At 40.1% G+C, this 27,588-nt stretch overlaps 1 protein-coding gene across 1 annotated transcript in view; it reads left to right on the top strand.

Moving 5' to 3' along the window:
• Positions 1 to 6,169: 6,169 nt before the first annotated feature.
• LOC107202385 (ribosomal protein S6 kinase alpha-2) overlaps positions 6,170 to 27,588 on the top strand; it is a 157,715-nt gene continuing 136,296 nt past the window's right edge. The window contains exon 1 of the mRNA XM_015623089.3: positions 6,170 to 6,915. Within this exon, the coding sequence (XP_015478575.1) occupies positions 6,817 to 6,915 (99 nt within the window). The 5' untranslated portion in view covers positions 6,170 to 6,816. The remainder of the gene's footprint in view (positions 6,916 to 27,588) is intronic.

Below are 27,588 nucleotides of genomic sequence, written 5' to 3'. Positions count from 1 at the left end.
CTCGGTTCAACTGAATATGATGTTTTTGTATACCTCATTAACTTTTGTACCTTGTGTGTGATTTTATTAAATAATTAAAGGAAAAAATTTACATAAAATTGGTACTTTCCTGAATAAAATTTGCAAGCCCCATTATGCACTTTTCTGTTTCTCTGGGTTTCAGTGGCAAAGAGTGGCCTGGCTTTTCTGCTCAGTGCAGTCTCAGCTTGCTCTGTCAATGATTATTAGAAGTAGAAATGGGTGCTCCAGTAAATGTTCCATGCACTATTTCTCCTTTTAGGTGTAGGATATCTTTCAGAGCCTATTAAGGGAAAATTGCCTATTAGCAGATTTTTAACAAATGCCTCTCCTTTTAATATTGTTCACAGCTAGTCTGAATAAACAGTAAACATATGCTGTGCATAATTAAATTCTTCCATCCAATTTTCTATTGTATAATGTTCGTTCAAACTGATATTCATAAATATTCATATGATAAGACTGTTCATACTTCAGTTACTAAGTAGCATCCTTCCTTCCAGAAAACTTCCAGTCTTTTATAGTGTGACTTTCTGATTGTCCAAAGGAAAGAAAGCAGAATTGTATCTTCAGCAATCTCCTTCGTGTTGAAGTAGAAGCTTATGTAATATGAAGGGAGTTGGATTTTTGGGTTCTTTGTCTTATATTTCCAGCTAAGCCACCAAAATCCAGCAAGACCGGTATGTAGTATCAGCCAAAAAAATGAAATGCTCAGTGGCACCACTAAAAAGCAGAAAAAGAAAACTGAGGCTGATACTCTTCCATGCAGATTGTAGACATCATAATCTCCATCCTAAAAGTGGTCCACAGCTGACTGACGTGTGTGTGGCCAGTGAAGCTGTTGCATGTCCCCCCAAGTCTGTAAGAAGCAAAGCATATATGGGAGCAGTCAATACAGCAGCGGTGACATTTGTCAATCTGATGTTCCAGCACTAACACAAGATGCTTTTGTGAGAGTTAAAATGTCTGTCATCTGGTGAAAACTCAACCAAATATTGTTTTCTTATTTCTGGAACTATAATTTCAACAGCACTCCCAGGTCTCCCTGCACAAATAAGAACAAGCCACATGTCCTCATAGTGCAGCTCATTTGGTAGTCTGAAAGTAACACCATAATCATGTGACTGGTGGGTGCTTAGGAGGGATTGAGGAAGGTTTTTAGACCTCAATGGAGACCTCAGTGGTATGAAGCTGTGTCAGGAATTATATTATATATTAGGGAAAGGCTTGTCACCCAGAGGATGATTGGGCACTGGAACAGGCTTCCCAGGGAAGGAGTCACAGCACCAAACCTGACAGGGTACAAGAAGAGTTTAGAAAATGCTCTCAGACACACCATGGAATTCTTGGGGCTGCCACATGCAGGGCCAGGAGTTGGACTCAATAATCTTTGTGGATCCCTTCCAACTCAGGATATTACATGATTGTTCTGCTCCAGCATGGCACAGAGGTGGTTCACACTCTCAGTGCCACTGTGTATTTTTTTTTATTTTTTTATTTTTTATTTTACCATTGATGTCTACTGAAAACTCTTAGGACTTTTGTCTCCATCTAAGCTACTTTCATCTCTGCAAAATACTGATTTCAAATCCATCAAGAACTTATTTTGATGCCCGTTTTTAGCAATGTTTAAAGGTGTTGGATGGAATTCCACTAAGTGGAGTATCACCATATCAAGCAAACCAGTTCTTTTTAAAGTTGCTCTGCTGTGGTTGATGCACTTCTATGTATGCTATTTACTCTTCAAATAATTGCCAGTGTGTTGGACCATGCTTTTATCAACAAAGGAATTACACAGATGTGGGTATAAGAGGTACTCTGCTTTTTCCTTGAGGTTACAAGTGCAAGATTAAACAGGCATTTTAGGGCTGTTTTGTTTCTCTTGGGATGAGAGCAGACTGTGTCCAAGGAGCTTGTGTCCTGCCAGTTTGTCAGACCCAGTTAGACAAGATGAATGACTTTGCTTTTTCCTTCCTTCTGAGCCGTGATTTTAATTTGCAAGATGGCTGAAAGGGGCCTGCACCTCCACTGGAATAACACATATACAGAAAAGTCAAAATTCAAAATTACTAAAGCCTGGGAGATGAGAGACAGGGGAAAAAGCACTTTCTTTCCTCCCTATTCCCTTGTATCCCCATCCAGCCAACATGGCTGATCACTTGTCAATGCTGGTGAGAGATGGCAAGTCACTGCCTGTATTCTGCAGTGCTGGCAGGGCAGTGCTCCTTTTTGAGAGAGAAAACTCCAGTGAAGTAAGTGTGTGCTAAACAGAACAAGGTACTTAACTTTGTACAGCAGCTGGAAAGGCTGAGACCCACATTGGTACATTGATGTAATGAAAGCAAAGCCCAAGCACTTCTTTGGGCAAAGCCCATCATGTATTATTGAAAGAAACATCAATAAGAAAAACAGCCACCTTACGTATTCATTGAGGAAACAAAAGCCAATGGCAATTTGTCCAGCATTCAAGATGAGGAAACAGCAGTCACTGAAAGAGTCATATACAATCTAACCACTGGGGGGAAAGTGTTGTTCCTTATTCAGCTAATTGGTGTCTCTTGGAAACATCTGCTCTTGCTCCTGAGTTTCTTTGATAAGAGCATAAATGGCACTGTGTAATTCACCTTTTCTGTAGCATTGTCTCTTGGGCCTCTACTGTGGGAGTCTCATTTTCCTTTTCTCTGCATGTTGTGTTCTGATAATCTTGTTTGTTCTATCTGTGGTGTCTCTGCTTCTGATGCTTTCTTATTACTCTCTGGAAATTTTCTGGCTTTCTGATGGTCTTACTGAGGAAGGATTGGTAATACTGATAGCATTTTCAAGGAATATACTATCAATTCATAGTTTTTACTTCTACAGTGATCGCTGAATTTACTCAAGTAGCAGAGTCATTCTGGGTTTGCTCATAAATTATTGATTCACATAAAAAAAAAAGAAGGCCTAATTTCGACATAGGGCCTGATGTTCTGTGTAATACAGTAATACAAAATTTCTCTTGGTAATTATATCATCCAGTTTGTGGTAGATATCTTGGACTTGCATGTTCTATCATTTAGAAATTGATGACTCATCTGGCATTGGCTACTGGCATCCTTCTCACTTGAGTGCTGTTCAGGCTGTTCTGCTGCCCCTGTTTTTCCTAAGCCTGGGTTCTTCAGTCTGTTACTGTGCTTGGTATGGTCCATCTGTACACATCAGGAAAGGACCTTTGGCTTTCATTTGATATTAATTGGGAATTCTCCATTTATCTTTTAAAAATTCAAACCCAGGCTATGTAATATCTAATTTTTGTGATTCCTGATGGAGATTTTGTCTTGAATCCTGGCTATGAGCTTTTTGGTTTGGTATTTTTTTTTAAGCCTTTTTCCAGCTGAAGTAATCTTTACTTTGCTGTTAAGCTCACTGGGAGGAGGGGCAGCCATGATACTATATTTATTTATTTCGTATTACAGCAAATATGATTCTAGTTTTAAAAAGCATAGTTCAGAATACAGGTAAATATTACTGGTTAGTGCCAGTGTGTCCATATGTCCCCTCCACCATTTTTGTTGTTTTTTGTGGTCTTAAACAAAGACATTTGGAAAGTTTTTTTCCTCCTTCAAGTTCCTCAGAAGTTGAAATTGCTCAGAGAGAATAAATAATTTAAAGACATGAATTTCTAATTAAAGTTAATATTTCATGTTGTAGATTGATCTGACACTAGTATGTTTATAAATGTTATGCTGAATGTTCCAATTTAATTGAATTTATTTTTTGGCTTGCACCTTTTTATTAGAATCACTGTGAAAAGTGGTTGTTGTCTTAGTGTTTGAGTTAATTATTTTGATGTCTATTATTTGTTTTTCTGAAGAAAAGTTAAGTTCAATGTCTTGAAGAAAAGATAAGTTCAATGGAGCTGTAGTAGAATTTGCTTTTAACATATCTATCCCTATGCTTTAATTTTGCATGCACATGTATTTTGTTTAATTTCTGCACTTGTATTTTTTTATGTATATTTTGCATCTCAGTTGCTTTTGCTTTTTTGCAAAAGTTGGAATGTATTTTGTAATATCTCTGCTGCTGGGTAGAGCAAAGGTAGTTGGTTATCCTTCTGTATTTAATCCCTAATCATCTGTCTGAAAGCAGAGTAAGAAAACAAGAAGAGCACGCCTATTTCCATGCCTTTGTCATGTTGGGGTTGTAAGAGAGTTACTTCCTATCCATGGGCATGGTGCTCAGTGTTACAGTCTAACTTTTAGCATGCAAAGCTAGTTTTTGATGTGCACAATGAACTGCCAACATATTGTGATAGATTTAAAAAAAAAATAATAAATTTGTGGTAAGGAACAAAATTCTCAATGTAATAAGTGTATCTGATAGTTAGGTATTAAGTCATGGCCTGTGTAATTTTACTGGAAGTTTATTATAGTGCAGACACATTTAATGGTGAATGCACCTCCCTGCGTGTGAAATCACCACTAATGTAATGAGAAGGGAAGGTTGTGATAAATCTGCCAGTGTAATAGTAACAGGCACTCATATACTCCATATTATGAGGCACAGCCTGTGTATTCAAAGCTGGGAAATTATCATCTCCTCTGCATTAATAAAGATGTCAGTGAGCAGGGATGTATCTGTGACGGGAAGGGTTCACAAACCTCACCCTGGACTTGTCTGGTTGCTATTTAAGGCTCAAGTGGTTTACACAGGTGGGAATGTGTGAGGCTGCCAAAAGCCTTTGCCAGCACAAAGCCTGGTCCAGCTTGTGCCAGGACACCTTTTGCCAGGGAAAAGGCAGGAGAGAAGAAGCAGCAAGCAGCTGTGTGGTGTGTCAGGACAGGTGAGGGGGAGGTCAACTAATCAGCTGAGTGCCTGAGGCTTTTGTGACACTGCAGATTTTACTGCAGCAAGGTTGTGAGGAGGCACAAAAATTGACTAGAGAGGCTGTATCAGCAAGTAATTTTGGCATTGGCCAGCTAAATTGCCCTTTAGCCTATTCATTGTTTTGCCTGTGTATAGGTGTACCTATGCATAGCTGAGGTTTTCTTCTTGGACACTTGCCTCTGCTCCAGGATCTTTAGCTGGGGAAACAAGGGAACTGTAATAGCAAAGGGCTCCTAGGCTTGACATAGGCTTGCACTGGGGCAGCACAGCGAAAGCAACCCCCAAAGGTATTTTTGTTGCAAACCAAGAGAATTAGAGAAGCAATCAGAAGGTGTGCTGAAAAGGGACAAGGAAAAAGCAGACAATCCAGACTGTCACCGTGAAACAGTTACCTTTGGCTGGGGTAACACCAAGGTCCAGGCATAGCAGAGTCAGGCCCTGTGAGATTACAGAACCCAGCACCAATGGCAACCTTTCCAATCTGGCCTTCTTTTTAATGAAACCATAAGTGCCAATTATTAAATTATTGTTATTTTTATTTTTCTTCTTTTTTCTTGTTAATACTTCTCTGGGTGCATACGGACCATGGTGAGCTTTAGGCGGAGGAATGGAGCAGAGAAAAAGCAGATACTGACAGGCATTGCTAGCCAAGGTAGTTCACAGCAGAGCCCAGATATGCAAGCAAAGCAAAATGCACCTCTGTTTTAGAGCAGATGGACTTGAGAGGTGTTGTCATTTTACCTCCAAGTCTTCTCAGGCTGTAGTGATGTCCACTCTCCTTGGGTTTATTTATCTCAGTTATTAATAAGTCACAGAGTAATTCCCTTTTCATGTAAGGTTATGGGAGAAAGGCATGTCTGGGTGCTCCTTAGTAGTCAGAAAGGAAAAGCTGCTATGGAAAAGGAGGCTGAACTGTGTGCAATAGGCAGAGAAAGCTCTTTGGTCTCTGGAACACACTGAGATTCATTAGTTTTTGAAGAAAAGCTGAAAAATGTGATATTATTGTGGGGAGGTGGGGGTGCAGCTGTAAGTCTGCACGTTTGCTATGCAGCTCAAAATTACAGCCCGTAAATAGATGTACATACTTAACCTCCTGGAAGGGCTGTAGCTCCCTGCTGTAGTACAATAAGAATAGTAATACTTACCATTTAGATTGTGCTTTCTATTTTCAGAGCTGTGCCAGCGTTAGGTATTTCAATGTAAAGCGGGTGGGTGATTGTGAATAGGATGGTGAGCTTTTCAATTTCAGGGAGGGGGGGAACGGTGTTATTTTGCATACTCCTCGGAATAAAAGGAGATTCAAACCCTTCTATTCTGGCAGTGGGGGCACGACATCTTTCAGCTTTCTTCCAGGAGCGACTCTCACAGGGGAGCCGATTTCTTCTCGGCTCTGACCACCACAGCCCTCAGTAATTATAGCAGCGTCTGAATTCTGAGCTAAAAACAGAAGTGCAGCATGTGCCTATTCCCCATGTGATTCAGAAAGCAGGAAATTGAAAGAGCCTGACTGAGAGGAGAGGGAGCGCAGAGCAATAGACACATCCAATATTTGTCTGAAAGCTGCTACGCCCGGGACGCAGGAGCTGTCATCTGCCGGCGCTGATTCTGCGTGCAGCCCGAGCCGAGCCCCGCTGCGCGCACCGGGGGCGAGGGCGGCGGGCGGCGGGGACGGAGCTGGGCTGGCCGCTCCCCAGGGTAAACAGTGCGGGGCGAGAGGGAGCGCGGCGCCTTCGTGCTCCGAGCAGCAGGCGGCTGGATGCGGGCTGCCCCGGACCTCCGGCGGGTCTAGCTGTGCCCGGCTCGATGAACAAAACCGGGAGCTCCGGAGGATCTCCTGCCTGTGGATATAAATAGGGATAGGCGATCGGGATGCGCTAGCTTTCTCCGCCGGCGCCGCAGCTCCTCCGTGCTCCTCGCCGCCGCTGGGACAGGGCGATGGACATGAACATGAAGAAGTTCACAGTGCGCCGCTTCTTCTCGGTCTATCTCCGCAAGAAGTCTCGGTCAAAGAGCTCGAGCCTAAGTAGATTTGAGGTAAAATTCGCCTTAAGTTTGTTACGTGTAGCGAATGCTGTTAGGTGCAGGTAGCAGAGGTACGGGAGAATTGTAATGCTGCGTTTACTGATGTGGTAAGTAGTTCAAGGTGCTCTTTCCCTGGAGGTGGTGATATTCGCACCTAATGTTCTTTGTTTCTGTGTAATTCAGTGCTTTTTCTCGGTAGTAGTCAATACATTGCATAATATATTTAGTGTGTTGCCAGGAGTCCTTTTATCAGCCTTGCAGGGGAGGAGGAAGCTGGTTCAGGACATCGTGAAGTTGTAGGAAATAATTACAGATCCACTTAAATTAGCACAAATGACACCAGAGTTTGAAATAGCCTCATATTTTAGTCTTCCCCTGCACGCATACCATTCTTTCTAAGTGCTAGGTTTCCAAATAATTAATCAGTTTGCCAGTGCCTTTCATATATATGTGGTGTGTTAGACAGGGACTCTCTTAATTGTTTCTCCATAGGTTCTCACGTTTGCACATATTTTTTTGCATTTGTCTTCTCTCCCATGTATCTCTCTTGGTATTTTTTCATTTACTTTGTTTTAGGAGAAGTTGTTCTTTAGGAGCTGGGGGCACAATGTCAAATTAAACCTTCCATGATTTAGCAGTGTGGGGAGATGAAGGCAGTTCAGGTGGGAGGTATTAACAAACTGGAATGTGTGAATGGGTTAGAACCCGGATTTCTGCCTGCCTTCCTCAAACCATTGTTCTTCAGCCCTGTATTTGGAGCTGTGAATAGTCGGCAGGATGTGAGATCAATTGAATAGATGTCAGTTATATTTATGTTGTTCACTTTATCATTGCAGATGATCTGCAACCTCTGCATTAAAATAGAGGTAGATGGGGCCTGATTCCCTCCTGTCTCACATTTATTTTGTGCTGGTGTACTTCAATTGACCTCTGAGGAGTTACTCTGATTTGCACTGGTACTCCCAGGAGGAGGATTAGTCTCATGCTGTGTGAATACGTTTTGAAATGTTATTCCCTTAGTGTCCTACTTAAAGCACCAGGTAATTGTTCGAACATAAAGTTCTTCATGTGTCATTGCTTAAACAGGACATGCCAAAAAGCCAAGTTTGTGACCTGTCTGTTTTGTTGGTTTTTATTTTCTTTCTTAAATATTTAAAATCAACTTTCTTGAAAAATGATCATGTAGAATTTTATTTTCATTATCAAACAGACATGCTATGCATTTAAAAAAAACCTAAAAACTTTCTCCTTGGAACAGTTGCATCCCAGTAGGACTGAGGGGAGAGATGGGGATACCTTTCCTTTCCCGATTTTATAGTCAGAATCACAGAGTTCAAGCTAGAATAAATGTTCTTCGTAACACATTGTAAATCCTCTATGCTCATGCTCCAACAGAGACAACAGGAAGTAGACCTGGAGTTATATGAAGGAGTTCTGAGACAAATGAGTGTCTTCACAGGCCACCAATGTCAGGATGGGATGTTAGGAGGGGAGATGGTTTGGAGAGAGCAGAGCCCCACCAGACCTCATAACTATTCATTTGACAGTGCCATAGTTTAGGAGAAACAGATTCCACAATGCTAATTACTTAATTTACTGGATAGTCTGGTGTGAATGACCAGTACAACTCAGCATTTGTATCAGGCTAGACTCTTGCTTCACTTACAAAAAGAAAAGGAAAGAAAAAGTCTTTGCAATCCCTTTGACCACCAGTGTTAGATTTACTGGACTTTCTCAATAATTATTAAATTGTTTTCCCTTAGGTGAGCTGTATTGTAATGATTTTTTTCTGATTTTAAATAACTTGCTTCAAGGAGCAACCTGATATGTACCCTATCGCACGTGTAGCTTCAGAGCATTTCATCCACTTCCCTCCTTTCTTCCCTGGCTTGTCAGTAATGACCAACTTGATGCAAAGTGACTCAGTATTACAATGGAGTGGAGAATAAGGGCTGTTCCAACTATGAAGAAAAAAATATTCATAAAATCTGTTCTGCTATTTAATTGTGAAAATCATCAGAGATGTTTCTTCTTTGGGCAGAGAGCGATGATCAAACATGGACATCAAGTCTCCTGTGTGGTTTTCATCTCTGAGGGCTTCTGTGTATAAATTTGTATTTGCAGGTTAGCAAGCGCTTATCAGATAAACAGAAAGTGTGAGGAAGACCATTGTTAGATGGTTTTTTAGAAGTGAGAATACTCTTCATCCTAGTAGGTAGATATTTTTAAAGATGCAGTAAAAAAGGTATGGGTTGTTACATCACGGAATGAGTAAAGGTAAAATAAAGGAAAGAAATTTGGAAAAAAAACATAGTGCATTGCTTTGCTTAGTGTGCATTAGCTAATGTATCTGGCAGAAATTGTGTTACACGATGTCATTTGAAATTTGGAAGGGAACAGTTTTTACTAGGTTATGTGGGATTTTTGTTATGTTGTTCTTTTGGCAAGTGGGAAAGGAGGTTTGAAGGGGTCAAGATAGATACTCCTAGGCTCAAGCATTTAATATGTTTAAAATACCACTGTTAGAGTAGATTCAAAAATAATACAATATTAGTTATTAATATAATGCTTAATTACTTTTTCTGCTGTGGTATTCTACACTTCAAATTCACTTGTAATTAGAGTCATAGCTTACAGGGACAGGATACAGCTGCAGAAAAGGACTTACCAAATCACAGCTTGTTACTTGAGCTTTACTTTATTGTTTCAGATGCCAATGTCATTGCTATACCTGAAACAACAAGTACATCACCTTGTGTAAACACCTGGGTTTCACACTTTATCCTGCTAAAAGAGGCAGAGTGCACTCTGGTAAATGAGATGGTATTAGGGTTTCATTTCATCTTGCCCAAAATGCATGCCCTTTTTATTATTCTGGAAAAACCTGGCTGAAATTTGAATTCATTTGGCTACAGTTTAGGGGTTTCAGTTTACATTATTTTTCAGTATGGCCTACATTGCCCTTCATTTAAAAGGTACCTAGTGATGTAATTTTATTGAATATGCAGAGCCAAGTTTTGCCCTTCTGCATGCACAGAGTTCTGATTGAAGTCAGCTGAAAATCCAGCAAAGTCAATGGGAACTGCATGTGTGCATCTGAGAAAGGGCTTTGTTTATGGTTCTTGCTGAGTGTTGATGAACATGAATGTGAAACCATCAGGATAAAGTACACACAGTGGGGATCTGCTAAAGACTTTGAGACCCAGTGGAATGCATCTTATGGCAATGAGAAATATCCCTTGATTTAAAAATCAAAATTTAAATATGCCATTGGAATAAGCCAGGAAATACCTAAGCATATAAAGACTGGAAATATTTATTCTAATGATGCAGGAGCGTCTTTTATTTTTTATTTTTTTTTTTCTTTTGAGAAAACAACTAATTAAAACATTAACTTTTATTCTTTTTGGAGATGTTTCTGACTTTTATATTCCTGACATATTTTAAATTCATTATTCTTACACTTTAATTCTTCTAATTAGTTTTTAGTTTTACTGGTAATGATGAATCCAAATTATGTTTAATCTATGTACGTGGCTTAGAGCCTAGCAGAGCTCTTGGAAATTAATTCAGAATTAATTTGGGGCCTGGTGTGCCTCGGCATGGTCAGTTTGAGAGGCAGGATTTCCTGTGGATGATTCAAGTGTGGGTCCTCCTTTGGTTCCAGCCCTGGCATGTAGGAAATGGAAGCGAGACTATGAGGGCTTGTAAGTGGTAGTGCAGAAGGACTGGCACTGGCTTTGTAATACTTTGTTACCAGAGGTTTTTGGTTCTAGTCTTGGGCTCTGGTTCTGATTTCCTACAAGTTCAAGTTACAGCAGCCTTAGGGAAGAGCCCAGAAAGTGCTGAGCTAGACTGCTCCTTTTCCACAGTGGGCTGGAGCAACAACGCTTCGCTTGCAACCGCTTGTGGATTCATCTGCACTTGTATAAAGAGCAATTCTCTTCCTTATCAGCAGTGTCTTTTTTTGTATTTTTATAGTTACTCACTTGGTAGAGGAATAGAGTCTGTCAAATGTCACCCAGAATAAAGGCAAGGTAAAGAAAGGAGATGGGGATTATCAGCCCGAGAACATCTCTGCAAGGTGTAGGTCCTGAGGCAGCTTTAGTTTTTTGGTTTTTTTCCCTGTGGTAATGATCATTTTTGTGATATGTGCTCTTGTTACAGCAGAAGGTACCGACACTGTTGTAGTGTCTAACTTCCCCCAGCTGCAGGCAAAAGACTTTTATGAGGAAATGCTGAAGTTCTTGTAGTCTTGCACAGCTTGCTGGGGGGAAGGGAGGTAGAGAGGGGAGAAAGAGCAGGAGGAGCATGTAGTCCCTCAGATAGGTCACTTGAGGAGCCAGGAAATCCATTTTTCAGGCTCATTTTGACAACTTGCTGTGTCATTACCGATGGTTCAGACCTTTGTGCTTTGCATTTCCCATTTGAAAAAAAAAAATTATGATAAATATACATGTCCTTAAATACTATTCTACCTATTTACATTGGGTTTGGTAGCAATACTCATATGTGTAAATTTTCATAATAAAGGAATTGCTCCCAGTTCCCCAACTGCTTCTGACTTTATTCCACATAAAGTCTCATGTGCCTCAGGCTTGATATGTGCTTCTTCCAACAAGCCTCAAATTAACTGCTGAGGTACACAAAAGGAAAATTAAGCAGGTAAATGTAGGAATAACTTGTACACAGGAAAATCACAGAAAATTGGGACTGGAAGACATCTAAAAACCCTTTATCTGGACTCCTCTTCCTCCTTAGACAACATCACTATATCTAAACTCTTGCACCAAAGACATTTTTCTAACCTCTTATTGAAAGCCTCCAGTGGTAAATCCCCTTAACCTTTGTATGTGGCTTATTTTGCATCATTATCCTTCGTGTCTGAGGTTTTTCCTAATATCTAACACAAGTTTTCTTAAGGCAGTTTAAGCCTGTGTCTTCTTATCCTCCCCACTCTAACTGTGAAAAGGAGTTTTCTTTGCAGCAGGATTTTTATGCATTTGAAAGCTGTTCAGGTCCCTTTCTGGTAGGGTAGGAAAAATATCTTTTCTCCTTTCTGAAAGTTAGGGACTTCCAGGAACAAGACCCTGGGCCAGTTACAGCAACATTGTTAGGGAGTATCTCTTCCTTTTTTGGATGCTAATTGTCCCTTGTAAAAATCAATTATATCTCAAAGGCCCCTACCCTGCCAAAGACCAATCCAAATTGTCATTTTATGCTCCATTTCCACCATCTCAGTGTCTGCATGACTCCTTGATTTGATGGTATTTGTCATCCAAGCCAGTGCTGACAGAGCTGATCCATGGGCTCTGGTGTCAGATGAATTCTGACATAGATCACACAACTAAACGTGGGCTCTGGTCACACAGGCAGGGCACACAAATGTTTGGGCATAGAGTAGGGGCATGGGACCATCATATAACACAGGAGGTCTTCATTTGGTGGTGGGATGAGCCCTGTCTGATCCACAGGTGGGACACACACACGCCTACAAACCTGGATAGATAGAATGACTGATGGGGAAGAGGGCAGTGCCCTCTCTGAGCCAGGTAGTGCCGTGGTTCCCTGTGCCTGGAACATCTGTGTGTGGGTGTGCAGGAGATGAAGAGCTGAACCTCAGGGACTGGTTGGGACCTGTGGGCAGCTGAGCCCCTGCCTAGCGTTTATTTGAAGTAATGTAGCTTTATGCAAGTGAAAAACATGTAATTTTATTTTAAATTTTAGCTCATAGTATGATGTCCTGTCTGACCCTGTGGCACAGGAAGTCTGTTCTCAGGGGTTTTAGCTCTCCTACATCTATTTTTATTATTAGTAGCATTTGCTTCATGCATTTTTCTGCTAGTCTCAGGAGAAGGCTCCTTTTGTGTGTGCTTTCTGCGTTTGTGTCCTCACAGGTAACTGAAAGTATTTCTGAAGTAAGACAGAAATCTGAACAAAATCCCTCCTTATGTTGATTTACCAGTTACACAAGTACAAATACGTTTCATCTAAGTATTTGCTAGTCATTTCCTTTTTTCACTTAACAAGACTTACTGTCCCAAATCAGCAAGGATTCAATAAAAGAATTTGCTGTTAATGAAGACTCCAAGTACTTCAGAGAAGCAGCACTTCGTTCTGCAGACAGGACACACTCTGTGTATGTGTTACCATCAGCTCTTACAAAGTACAGTTTTGCTTCCTGGAGAACAAAGTTTCAGGAAATGGAAAGGAGCCATTGGTTCACTAAATCTGCCTTTCTGACTGAGGATGTGTAAGGAAGCAAGTGCTCCATCCATTCAAGGTCCAAGCTACATTTCACATGCAGGGAAGTGCCTTCCAGGCAAACAGCTTGGGGTGCACATTCCCCCAGTGGGTGCCTGGATGGGGATGGGGTGGCCACAGCCTGGCTTTGGGAGTCTTTGAAGGGAGCAGTTGTCCTTTGCTGCTCAGTCTCTCTCACTACTTTGAAGTGTACTGCATCTGAAGTGTATCAGCATTTCAGCAGACCTGTTTTCACTGTGAGATGTGGGAAAACTTACAGCTCTCCTCTAGCTGAGAGCCAGGCGTTCAAGGGTACTGGAAATGCAAACCTTTTAGAGCACAGAAGACAAAAACACGAAGTTTTTAATGAAGAAAATATTTTCCTCAGATTGCAGTGTATCAATTGCAGGCATTGTGTAGCAGTGCACAGGCAAGAAAAGAAGATACAGTTTGCCAGTGTGCCTTCAGGTGGTAAGTAATGATAGTAATTGGCAAAATGAGTTAACTCATTAAACCTTAACACCTGAACTCATGAAAAGTCCAGATGTAATTCAAGGGTGTCATGCCTCTTTCCTGCAGGGCCAAATCTGAGCCTGGGTACGACTGGCAGAAAGCAGTACATAGTTTTACTTTCAAGAATTGTTATAAGTAAACTGAAGGCTTTGCAAGGGGGGGAACTGAGTGCGTGGGTTTATCTATAACATTCACCTTTCTTTTCTTTTAGTAGAAATTTCTACTGCACTTTTCTAGTGAATCACAAAGAAAATCTTGCATAAATTCAACTTTGTTTTCTCTACCTTCACGTTGCCAGCAACTAGTGGACAGGTTCTGTGGCTCTGGAAGATATCTTAGCCTTAAACTTCTGCATCAGCAGACCTCCATGCCAGTCTTTCCTGTATCATACAACTTCTGTGACTAAAATATGTCTGGGACAGCAAACGACATTGTAATTGCATTAATTGAAAACCCATCTCTCTAAAAATCTGAAACCCTGCTGGATCTGCTGCTAGTCTGCACAGTTCCCACTTTGTCCCTGTTTGCTTGTGCATTGTAATTATTACTAAAGAGTAATCTGAAAGCAAGCCTTTATGTTAGATTATATCTGTAACACAGTTTAAGACTGATTCATATCACTAGATTTGAATTTTTTTGGTACTTAGTGTGTGCAGATGTTAAATAAAACACACTTCAGAAGGCTTTTTATAACATTTCATTATGTCATAAAAACTTGGAGCTCTTTTCTGGGAAGTAACATCACTAATTTTTATTCCAAAACAAACTCATTTTTCTACTAAATCAACACTATTAAGATAGCTAAACTAATACATTTTCAAAATGCAAATGATTTTCATGTGTTGGCATTGTATGGCTGATTTCAAACACACTGCAGTGAGTGCCTAAATTTGAAAGAATGAAGAAGGGGATATATCTGTTCTTGTTTTTCAGCTTCTTGTATCCTTGAGAGTTACCTTTGTATGTGGCAACCAGTGAAACAGACAAAAAAGGAGGGAGGGAAAGTGTGGTAGTTAATATTAACTCTTCCTTCCACATTCTGTCAGCTTGTCTTCCAATTCTGCTTCCAAAGGAGGACCACATGGTTGGGTTTACTCTAGAAACGGGTGAAAATGTGTTATATGAATCCACACATAAAAGTGTTGTGGGCTGTGAAGGCAAAAAAGTCCCCACTGAAGTAGGCATCAGTTAATCTCTCTCAGTCTCTCCAGCACTGTGAAGTTGCTCAGGTTTATGATGCCTGCCAGTCAGAAGTAATAATACTGTTCTATTTTTGTTATTTAATCCTCTTTTGTTCATGGTGTAGTTTTAGCAATTGTAAGGCAGAAAATATGTACAGCTAATAAAGCAGGAGTTGGGTCAAACTAAGCTGAGGGGGATTGAGGGGAGGCTTTGTTTTCTCCTTTAAAAAGTTTTAATATGCATTATCCTTAGCTTTGTGGCTAAATCAAGCCATTATGTCATAAGGATGAGCACTTTGGGGGCATTTGGTCTGGTCTGAAAAAAGATGGCTGTGCGTATTATGTTGACTACAAACTGATCCAAGACAAAACAAAATCACCCATGTCAGCAGAGCTGGAGAAAAACCAGCTTTCCAAAATCAGTTGCTGAAATTTGTTTTTTCCTCCCATGATTTCAAGTTTTTATGCATTTGCAGAATTGAAGAATCCATACTAAAAGCATACTTCATGCTTTTTCTTTTCATAATTTTATGGAAAAATTAATGACACAGCATAATATACCAAGCAGCAATGCTGATAAGGATGGTGGGCCACAGAATTTACACTGTCTGCAAAGTAGATAGGATTTATTCACCTACTTTTACGCTGTTCCACCGGTACAATTATGGCAGCATCCAAATGTCTTCTCCCTTCCTATGGCTGTTAATGCTACAGCATCCCTTCTCACACACCAGAGGAACTCCACCTGTATTTCCTGTTCCCTGGGAAAAAAAAAAAAAAAAAAGCCTAATGGAATCTTTTGCCTGATGGCATGAAATGAATTTCTGAAAGTCTTCTCTACAACAGGGATTTTGTATTCTAGCAAACAAATTTTTCATTTTTCCCAGACAGGAAAACCCATATAGGACACTAAAAGGAATACCGTTAATGACTCTGAGGATTGTCACTTCCAAAGCACAAACTATCTCTTGTGATTATCTGCCAGAAGATACATGTTTTAGCCCCAATTGTCTTTTTGAAAAATCCCTCCACACGTGAGGATAAAGCTTATATACCAATTTACTCTTGGAGATGAGTATTCCACTAGGAAAGGGTGTAAGTTACCCATAACAAAGATAATTATATGAACGGTGCCAACTGAAACTTTTCCCTTGCTTGGTTTAAAAGCATTTCCTTTCTCTATAACAGGTTGTAAAAGAAGCCATAAAATTAATTTGAATAATGTTTGTATTGAAAGAAATGCTATAATAGGCAAGTGTTTGTGATGTTATGGGAGGAGTTGTTTCCCTGGAGTTGTATGGAAACTTTTAAAGTTTTGACTTAGTATTTCTATCTTTCTCATAACATTGTCAAAGGGGTGAATGTAATCTTTTCCAATGCAGATGATCTGGGTCATTTCAAAAACAACGTTTTTTGAAAAGCCTTATTTATGAAAAACACATCAGTCCTTTGCTTCTGCTCTTGACCACTTATTCTTCTATTGATCAGTCTTGGGTTTGCTTTTTGCCTCATTTTTTGTGTTTATCTCTTCCTCCTTGTTGTTAACCACAGGCACAACCATGGTGATTATAACCTATCCCCAGGGAAGTGGGGACTTACAAAACATTTAACAGGCTGTATGCACCACAGCCAAGAGAAGGTTTGCCCTTTTACCCTAGCTTTTAAAATCATTCTGCCAGTGTGAAATTTGTGGGACTGAGAGAGAAGTGAGAATAGGGCTCTCTCCATGGAGTACCACTATGGTCTACAAGCACTCATTTATCTTTCTGGTGATCAGAGAGTTGTTGTTGTCTGGGATTTTGTACCATCTCTTCAGGGAGGCACATCAACTAATTCAGTAACATTTTTCAGTTACTAAAGAGACGAAATTAAGTTGTTTTGCCCTCCTGGGATATGATTCTTTACTCTTGTCTGCAGGCTTTTCTTCCCTCTTGTAAATAAAGGTTGAAGATCTGAATGTGCTGTGCGCGGGTGTAGAATCGCACAGCTGGACTGCGGAAATGCTGAGCTCCACACTGATGGAAACTGTACCCTTGAGACCAGGCTCTTGCCTCCTGGTGTCTACTGAAACTCACTTTGCCTTCTCAGATGTTTCCCTTGTAAGGTAACAGTTCTGCTTTTTCCTTCTCCCTCACCCTATCATTCATCTGATTCAGCTTTTTTGTTTTATGCTTTAGACTCAAACAGTGCAGTCATGTGTTTTTGCTTTTCTTGTACTGCCTCTGTTTTGGTACTTTCCACCTTCACTTTACTGAGGTAACTGGACAGTCATCAGTAAAAACAAAGCTTTGTTTGAGGAAGCTCTGATTCAGAGACGATACTCACCTCTGAGGCTGGGCAATGGTCAGATGGCTCTGGAGCCAATCCCAGATGCAGTACTTATTATATATCCCAGAAATGTCCCCATCTCATATACTACAGTCCTTGCCTATTTCTCTTCAAATGCTTCTGCATTCTGGCTTTCTGTAGTTAAAAGATCTTGTGATCATTTCTCCTTCTGGGAGAGCAGCAGAAAAAACTCATAGGGAGTCCCCTTGCCTCACAGCTCCCGAGTGTGTTGCCGAGGGTTTCATACCTATGACTCAGCTCTGCTCCCAGTTGAGCACGAGCGTCTGTCTGTCTGGGATCTTAGCTCTGTATAGTACCATCTTCACAGCACCTCTACTCTGACTTTAAAGCATGGTTACTATGGCACCTACAATGTCATAGAAAATAGTGAAATAAAGAGATCAGGCTTAACATTTTGTGTTGCACGACAACTTTTGCCTCTGTTTTCACCCTCTCTGTTTTCTTTTGAACCTTGATGAAAAAAACTCACAGTGAAAATGAGATGATGATTTAATCCTTTTTTGTTCTAGATATGTGAAATCATGCAAAGTTTCATGATCTGTGCACAGTCATCATCCATTTCAGCTTCCTGAAAGGAGTAAACCTGTGAAGTTGTTCATCTTGGGACTTCCATGACAAAGTTAAAACTAGCCTGCATGAATTTAGTCATTTATGGTGAAAAGATCTTCCTCTGAAAGCACCTTACCCTTGTAGTTAAGGGCTACTTCTGTTAAATTTACAATGCCATAAAACCTAACTTACAGTGCAAACTTACACGATTCAAAGCAAATGAAAAGCAAATTAAATTGCTCTTTTTCCCTCCCTGGAACTGTAATGAGATCTAAATCAGAAGAAAACTTGTATTCCTTTTGTTGGGACACTTAACACCATAGCAGACTGGCACTGTTGATAGAGCAGCATTCCATCCTCATTTCCAAAACTTGAGATGTAGCAGAATCCTTTAACAACCTTCTCTGGTACAACCTTCCTTGGCTTCTCTGTCTTCTGGCTGGTGGCCTCAAGTTGCCAACAAGGACTATACCAAAAAACCCCTTGTAGTTTAATGCACATCTTGTATTATTACCAGCTTTTGGGCTAGCACAAAATTAGCGTCCTCATAACTGAATGTGGAAAAGAGGGTTATCCCCTGGCCAAGCCTGTGAAACTAGAAGAATTTATTGAATAATTAAATGTGATAGTGTTGGAGGGTGAAGTGCCCATGGCAATACATCTGGATCTGAGATCACAATATTTTATCCATGTGGCCTCTAAAAGATATTGAGACTGTCAAATCAGGAAAGTCTCTCAGTGTAATTCAAACTTTTGTCCTGAATCTTACAGAGTGTCTTGTTTTTAGTTTAGGAGGAAAGAACTCTTCAAGGCATATTTATTAAGTAAAACTAGAAAAGTGAATCTTGAACTGCTGATGTTCTCAGCTAGTAGTGGATGAACGAGGTATTCTGTTAATCCTGCAGGGATGCAAACCAAAATGTCAGAGTATTACACTGATTTTCCTTTACTTTTCTGAAATGGGGATGTGTCAGTGTGCTGTGTGTCTGTCATGTAGTCATCTTGTGAATACAGGAAATTCACTGAGAGGCTGAATTGTTGATTTGGATTCATTTTTTACCTAGGTTCCTAAAAAATGAGGCTTTATACATGCCCCCACACCCTTTTCTGGCCCTTTGCTTTGAAAGCATTGTCAAATTTAACAGAGAAAGGGAGAAAAAATAGTGTTCTTGAAAAAATAATGTTCATAGAAGATTCTTGAGAATAGGGGCCTGGAGAAAGGATAACACTGCTACTCCAAAATAAAGAAATGGGGAATGGGAGCATATTTATTTTCCACTAAAGAGACTAAACAGAAGGAGATGGCAGGAGAGAAAGGGACAGCTTGATTAGAAATGGGGATTTCTCATTCCAATCTTTTCAGAACTTTGCTAGACCTTGATGCCAGGAAGCAAAACAGGATTTTTTTTGTGAGAAGTGTATTTGGATTTGCTGCAGAAACAAGTGGATTAGTCTATTTACCTGTGTAAATATTTAGGCTTTGAAATAAATAGTCCCCAGCAATGATGTCATTTATTGCAATAGTGCTGTCTTTTACTAATGTTTTTCCCTTAATATGAAGTAAGCAAGCTCTTTTGTTTTAGCAATTGCTGCTTTTAATGTAATGGATGAGGCAGAAGTCCCTAGCAATGCTATTTTATCAAGGTTGCTGAGATGCTTTTGCTATAAGGGGCAGGCAACTTAGCATAATACTGGGTGCTTTTCCCTTTGGAATCCAGTGATCATCTTTGTGTGGAAATGTATTAAAGATATTTGCCTGAAGCCACTTAAAACGTGATGTACCAAAGGGGAAAAAGAAGCTTTTCACTATAATTTATAGAATAAAAAACTCACAGAACTTTAAAAAAAAAAAATATATAGACTAATTTATCAGTAGAATTATTTAAAAAATCCTGTAGAAGTTAGTAGAATGTATTGGTCGACAATGAATTAATTAGAAAAAAAAATCACAGTATAATAACTTCCAAGGTTTTAGAATCCTTATAACAGAATTATAATAGTATCAGTGTTTGCTTGAAGTATCTTGTCTTGCTAGCTCATTGTTGCTTTGATGACATGAATAATTAATTTCCTTGGATAAAAATGGATATTTAGACTGGCGAGAGAGGCTTTGCAGGTACAGTGAGGAGTCCTCAGGCACGAATATGTGGAGTAAGGAAGTCTGGGAAGAATATTGGTGTTTACTGATGTTGTAATTGAAATAGTACACTATAATAATTGTTTTTAAATTCTGTTGTATATAACTAAACACTATCAAATTACTTTGGTGTCTCATATTGGCACGCTGAACAGTCAAGTGGGTCAATCTACAAAATTTTGGCATTTTCTGATGTTTGCAGGATGTGTAAATAGCAAAGCAATATTTCTGCTTGGTGACACTTCACATGGTGAAGCTGCCAAATTTTTGAGCCAAGACCTGACTACATACCTGTGCCCCACAGACTGGAGTTAAAACTGTCCACTTTTGCCCAGCCTCCTTACACTTTGCCTCTGAATTGCAACTGAGACATCAATGCATGCAGGAGAGAGGGGGACTTGTGTGGGCACGTATGACAAATGTTTTACACTAACCAGATTATACACATCTTTTTAACAGACAGTCTGTTCTGTTGTTTGCAGTAAAGGGAACATAAGCAAATAATGTCTAGTGGTCTTTGCTCTTTTTCAGGACAGTTTCTGAGCAGGATTCATATGATACAATTACAAAGGAATACGTTGTAATTACAGCCATGGTTTGTGTGTGTGTATATACACATGGCATTTACATGAATAATGCATTTAACAGTGTAAATACATATAGAACGGCAGTTTTTCCATGGAAAGTGCTACTAAGAGGATTAGAGTTTGATCTCATAATACTGTACACAGCCTCTCATTGACTCAGAGGGGAGGATTGTTTGGTTCTGCCAGTCACCAAGCAGATCAGCAGCTTGCATTCCTGCTGCTGACATTCTGTGTGAACTGAAATTGCTAAAAAGATAACTTGTTGTTTTTTAAACCCCAATCTGATATTGCGCAATTTATTTAAAAATATTTTCTCCATTTCAGGGTTTAAATTCCTCTTAAAATTATTTTCAGGGCATAAATGAGCAATTTCTGACCTTGTTCCTTCCCTTTTGTTCTCAGCTGTTTTTCTATATTGTCTCTTGTCCCCACAGGTGTAGATTTTTTCCATTTTGGTCTGTAAGAGGTTTTTCCTGTCCCTGAAAAGTGCTTCTAATGAAATCATCTTTTTCCCAGCTGCTTGAGATGCATCTTCTATTCCACTGCCGAAGCCCATAGTGTAGACGAAGCCACTTACCTCCCCTTGTTTACATAACTTATAAACAGTCATTTTTGCTTGTTTGTTTGAAGCAAACAAGCTCAGCAGATAATTTCATGCTGCAAATGTACTTTCCTTGAAACTTCTAAGTTTTTTCTGCTGCCCTCACTTCCACTTCCTCTGTAGCCCTTCCCTTTCTAATAGAATGGCAGAATGGTTTGGGTTAGAAGGGTCCTTAAATATCAACTTGTTCCAAGTTCCCTGCCATAGCCAGAACACCTTTCACTAGACCAGGTTGCTCAAAACTGTATCCATCCTGATCTTTAGCATGTCCAGGGATGGGGCATCCATGACTTCTCTGGGCAGGCTGTTCCGGAGCCTCACCACCCTCACAACAAAGAATTTCTTCTTAATATCTTACCTAAATCTAGCCTCTTTCAGTTTAAAGTCACTATCCCTTCTTCTGTCACCACGTGTTCTCCCTTCTGGTGTTGTACCAAAGGCTGAGGATCCCCTTTGGCCAGGGAATGTCTCCAGGTCACAGAAGGCAGCTCACCATTCATATTTCAGTCCTAACAACTGAGAAGTGGTTTTGCCTTTGCACTGACATTTTTCTTGCACACACTGCACCATCTACTAGTGATACAAATGGCTTAAATATGAAATCACCAGTTGCATTCCTCTTTGTTTTTTTCAAATATCTGTGCTGTTTTACAAAGCCTTCCAGCTTTTCCTTTCATAGTTCATCATGCTAGGGAAGTGAATGGCTTGCACCCAAAACTCTCTCTGGGTTGCCAATGCATTTATTAGCATAACGTTAAGGACTATGAGAGTTTTTTGTTCTGTATGGTAATCAAAACTGTCTTCATGATTGGGATGGTAAAACTCCAAAGCAAAATTCAGACATTTCCTCTGGTTCAAATAATAGAAGTATGTGTTCTCCACTGGCCTCCATTTCTTAATGATAAATAGCTCTCACTTAAAGAGAATACCTGCACTATCAAGTTTCCCCAATGTTAGTATACCTGTGTTTTATTTCACAACCAGTCTGTTCACAAGCTACTTATTTTTCTTAGAAACTTGAAGATGGGAAGCCCTCCATTTATTTGTGGTGTTGGTGTCCCTCAGACCAGACAGGCACTCCCTGGTTCCTGCACTGGTGTTCTTTACTGTGCCACCATGGTGAGCTCTTGTGCCCTTATCTGTCCTGATTTCGGTGGTACTGCAGCCACCTTGTAGAGAACCAGGTTTATGCTTACTACTCCTACACTAGAAGCTCTTTAGTTCTGGACCAACCAACACTGCTGAACTCCCCAGCAGTCTTTAAGTACATTTTTCCTAGAGCCTACTTCATTCACTTCATTCACACTCAGGATTCATATTCAGGAATTCCTGGTAGTTTGAGCAAAGAGACACAAATACTGTAAGGTTTTCAAACCCAGAGAGTTTTATCTTATGAAGAAAAAAGAAAAAAAAAAAAAAGTGTGGTGTCAGAATAACATTTGCATGTGTTTCCTTGCCTTTGTTTCTTCCCCTGCTTAGGTATTATTGGATTTTGATCAGGGTGCTCTAAGGGGATTTATGGATTTATATTCAGATCTCTGCATCTGATTAATCTTAAAAAGTTTTCTATCCTACCAAGTCCTGCACAGCTTCCCATCCCAGATACTCCTCCAAAAGGATTTGTGCTCTGACCACATTGTTTCTCTTCCTGACTAGTCACATTCAACAATACCCCTCTCTGGAGGGGTGTATAAACAGGAAAACAACTAAATATAGATCACAGAGAGAGAAGGAATAGAATGCAACAGTGTGCATAAAAAGAAGGACTGCTTGCACAGATGGTGTAGGGCCTAGAGGAAATGTGGAGGGGGAGAGAGAAAGAGAGAGGCTTGAGAATGAACAGAGATGGGGGAAAAAATTACCTGTGGTGTAAACTGTTTATAGGAGAAAGGAGGCAGACAGAACGTCCTTCTGTTGCCTGGAGCACTCTGTAATGAACTGGGTTAGCATGATCAGAGAACAGAGGCCAAACTAGACTTGAAATCTTATTTCCTTCATGATTATCTGCTGCCTTGATTAGAAGCTGGTCAGCAGAACAATCTTGAATACTGCAGTCACCTCCTTGTGGGCAGCTTGCTTTGGTGGAGCAGAAGGCAGGGAAGGTCAGCCTTCATATTTAACAGTACATAAATACAGTCCCATGGAATGGCACACCATGAGAAATATAGGAAGGTGCTATCTCAGGCATCTCCCTGCCTTGGTCTATTGCATTTTTTATTTTTATTGTCTTATGTATTAACACAAGTTGCTGACCCAGAGCAGTCTAACTGCCTCTGGTTAACAGACTGAGAGGAGAAAGAGGAACCTTACACCTCTCCTTCTCCTTCCTGCAGCCCTCACCCAGCTCTTACTCTTCCTGCCCAAGCAGGTGGGATGCGACTGCGGCCCATTGCTGTTTCCTTACAGATATGCAGCAGGACACATAGGTATTTGCAATTTCCACTTTCTTAGCAGGCATGAGCTGCTTTGAGTGCCTCTGTAAATTGGGAAGATGGGGTGCTTCTGTGGTGAATTTCAGACTTTGCAGCAGTGGCAGCAGGAGGGAATGGGTGGCTGTGCTTCTGCAGCCTGCAGACAACGCCTTGGTGTCTTGGCTGGAATCATGGACAAAGCAGGGCTGGCACTGATACCCCAGGCTGTGGGCTAGGGCACTGGTGGGCAGATCTCTGTCTGTGCTGCTGCCTCTGACATGAGTGCTGTCATTTTCAAGGGAGATGTAGAAACATATTTGATTGGGAAGCAGAAATATGTTAGATTGCCATTGCTAAGTCTGCCAAACCCTAATGGTTTCATTTTTGGGAGAATACACAGAAATCTGAGTAAATGAAGGCTGGATTCAAAACCTTCTGCTGCTTCTTGCTGTGCACAAATAACTTCTCTACAAATAATAAATACACTGTCTGACCCACAGCATCCTTCCAACAGATCTGCACAGGCTGGACTGTTAGTTGCTGATGACCTCTTTTTGGAATTGATGGTTATGTGGGGCTTTTTATATTGCCAAGCAATTTAACACTCTTTTGTTTTCTGTTCTATGTATATGTCTGCAATTACTCATATATTTTGTTTAGAAATACCTTTGGAAAAAAATTATAGTGACAGAAAATAGCCATCCAATATCCCATTTAAGTGTTAAAAGCATTCTTCATTCTACCTATTATTCATGAAATGAGACACATGTTCATTTGAGGAAATTTTTTCTTGTTTGAGCAAGAATGAGGTAAAAAAAGACCATTGTAGAAGAACTTTAAGGGGTCTATTTTTCTGGAAATTAAACAAACAGCACATTTATAGTGTTCCAAAATGGAGAATAAATTAGTTTGTTGGTTTTGTTTATTTGTTTTGTTTGTTTTTTATTTTACCAACTCATTTAGAAGAATATTATTTGACAGTTAATTTACTTTTACCGATCAAATATATCTGTATTAGTATTGTTGGATGTAAAGCACCAGAGAGCTAAGCCTGATATTCATCTGTTTGTGGAAAGATCATCTTTAAAGAGATTATACTGCTAGTATTTTGATAAGAAATACTACTTATTATTGAGAAAGAGCCAGTAATTGCATTTATATTACAGCAGAAAATTATGGGGAGTAAAATCAATGTATACCAGCTGTTCAGTTGTCTTCCAAATCCTGTAGACTGGCTCCATTCTGTATTCTCCTGCATGGTAAAATCTATTGTGTGTACCTGCATGGTTTTGGTTTTATTTTGTTTCTTTTTCTGACTGTCTGGAAAGGTACCTTACTGCATGAAAAGATTAGAGTGATTATAGAACAGAAATAAAAGATGACACATCTCACCCCTTCTGTCCCCGGTTAGACCAAGGCGGCCCAGTAGTAGAACCAGTGAAGAGAAGGCTGTACAACAGAAATATGCTCCTGGTCCCTTAGAGATGGGGGTCTGCTGCAGACTCCAAATTGTTCTTTGAGTTTTGGTCTTTCTTTTAACAAGGAGGTTCTCTAAGGTAAAATTGGGATTTTTATTTTTTTTTAATGTGGTATTAACTGGCATTACTTCTCAGGTTGAAACTCTTTAGCGGCAATACTTGCTACATACATCTAACCTTATGTTGGTTAGACAAGTCACTGTGAATTAACAATAAGGTAAATTGGTTAAGAATCCGTTTTGTGTCTGCCAAATAAAGGCTATTGTCAGTTATTTTTAATGGATATCTGCATTTTTGTTGCTCTATGTACTATCTGTTATTCTAAAAGTATATTGTGTCTTATGCAGCTTTAAATGCTCTATATTTCTGATAAATTGCCATTCAAATGGACAGTTGGGTGGTGATGAGTTGAAGCCTTCAGTTTCTTTATTCAGTACACACAGAGAGTTGTAGATTCTCCATGGCCCCTGCCTCCTTTCCCCAGTTCTGGCCCCTGATGCCATCAGCAGTCCTGCTGCAGTCCCTGGATGCAGCGTGTGCACACAAATTAACCCACACATATACACACTCATGTGCCTGTCCTACCTGGTGCATGCTCCAGACAGCTCATTACACAGATTTCAGGCTTTACCCCACCTGGGGATCACAACCACCACAGCCTGACCCCTTTGGTCCTTCCCGGAGCCTTGGGTGTGTCTGAGAAGAGGCTGTGATGCCTTTCTTTTGGGGATGCTTTGCCACACCAGAGATGCAAGAGGAGCAGTGGCCTTTCAGTTCAGCTGAGGAGGTATTTCATAGCTGTGACTTCTCTGTGTTGCTACCCACCAACAGGACATGGCTGTGCCAGATGCTTTGATTGTAAAGATAGAAAATGCCCTGTGACTTTGTTGGTAAGGGATGTGATGGTGGGGCTGGCAATGAGGGGCTATAGCAAAAAGGGGGGGAAATTCAGCAACATTTAGACCAAAAATGCAGCACTTCAGAAGGGAGGAAGGCTCCCTTCGAGCTCTGTTTGAAATGAGAGAAGAAGGGAGGAGAGAGGAATGTGGCAGAGGGAGGAAAGGAAGCACACTGAAATAGAAGACAGAGAAACAAGGGCGTGGAGATGATTAGAGTGAACACTCAACACAAGGCTGAAAAACTTGTCAGAAGCTCACAGAATGCTAGATGTCTGGAAAAAGCAAAAACCAGTTTTGACTGTTTCAGCAGCTGTTCCTGCCAGCTGGTTTTGTACTCTGCAACTCTTGCCCCCCTCCCCCTACGCCTTCCCCAAAGTGCACTGTGGTGAATCACAGCTGGTAACTCCTCCAGCTGTAGATGCAGTTTGAACAGAGGAAAGCTAATATCCTCTGGTGTTTCCAGTTTTTGGCTGGAAATCCTGTGAATGATAGACAATCTACAGGCTCCTGGTTTTTCTAACATAGCAAGGTCCAGCAAAGAACGTGCAGATTGCGCCTGCAATATTACAGAGGAATGCAACAAAAATCTCCCTAAAAGAGGGAGGCAAACCCAACAGGAAGACTGTGCTTGGTCTCCTGTCTCTGTACCAGACACATCTCTGTCTCTACATCTCTGTACCAGACATTTCTTTTTCATGGTCACAAATAACAAAGCAATGCCAGCAAAATCTTGACGTTGCAGATCAGGCCTTAAATAATAGTGACATAAGCCAAGCAAACTCAATTTCCCATTTTCAATTACATCTTTTGCAATTTAGATACTGCTGTTCTGTGACACCTTCAGTAGAGCATCACAGGCAAACTGCCAATTAAAATTTTGGTTAAGGGCTTTGCTGGAAGAATAACCTGTCTTTTATAGCATTCACTACATGTGTATGGGACTGCAGTCACTATCACTATCATGACATTAATAGGTTACTGTGATTTTCTAGATTACATTGTTATCTTTCTGTAATACAAAAATGCTAATAATACTTACAATCTCACTTGCACTATTCTTTTTGCATGATTCATGTACTTTGCATTCCCCAAAACTTGGATAATGCACTGAAGCTGACAAGTCTGGGGTTAGTTTTGTTTAGTTTTGTTTTTCTTCAGAGTCAAGAGTTCCTTGAGTTAATTTTCTGGGGAAAAAATGGGCCCACAGACTGAAGGACTCATTTGTCAATATATGGTCCATGCCACCTTTTATAAAGACACTGGGTTAATTTTTGCAGAGTATATGGGACTAGAGAGAAAAAATATTTATGTACCTCCATTGCTATAAAGTGTTAAAGATATGCACACATACAATAAAAGGCCCCATATTTAACTCTTCAATAATTATTTCACTTATTAAAATTACTGCCAGAACTCTGAAAAGCAATGCTGTTCTTTGCAAAGCCACTTCTGCTGATTTTAAAAATATATTTTAATATAACTTCCATTTATTTAACCAAAGCCTTCAACATATAATTTTAAATTTGAGGTGTAAATTTTAACATGCATTTTCAAGACCTAAGCCAAAATTACTTGCTGCGGCCAGGCTGCATTTAGCGTAGAATATAAAAGTACTTTGGAGTACAATGGAAGCTGAAGCTCAAGCTCAGCTATTACAAATTCACTCTGAGGCCTTGACTGTGGCTTGGACCAATATGATGATCAAATTTTCATCTGAAGGGAACTTTTTTCCTGCTT

Source organism: Parus major, chromosome 3 (genome assembly GCF_001522545.3).
Source record: "Parus major isolate Abel chromosome 3, Parus_major1.1, whole genome shotgun sequence".
Classification (NCBI taxonomy): domain Eukaryota; kingdom Metazoa; phylum Chordata; class Aves; order Passeriformes; family Paridae; genus Parus; species Parus major.
This window is presented reverse-complemented; position numbering and strand designations above follow the sequence as displayed.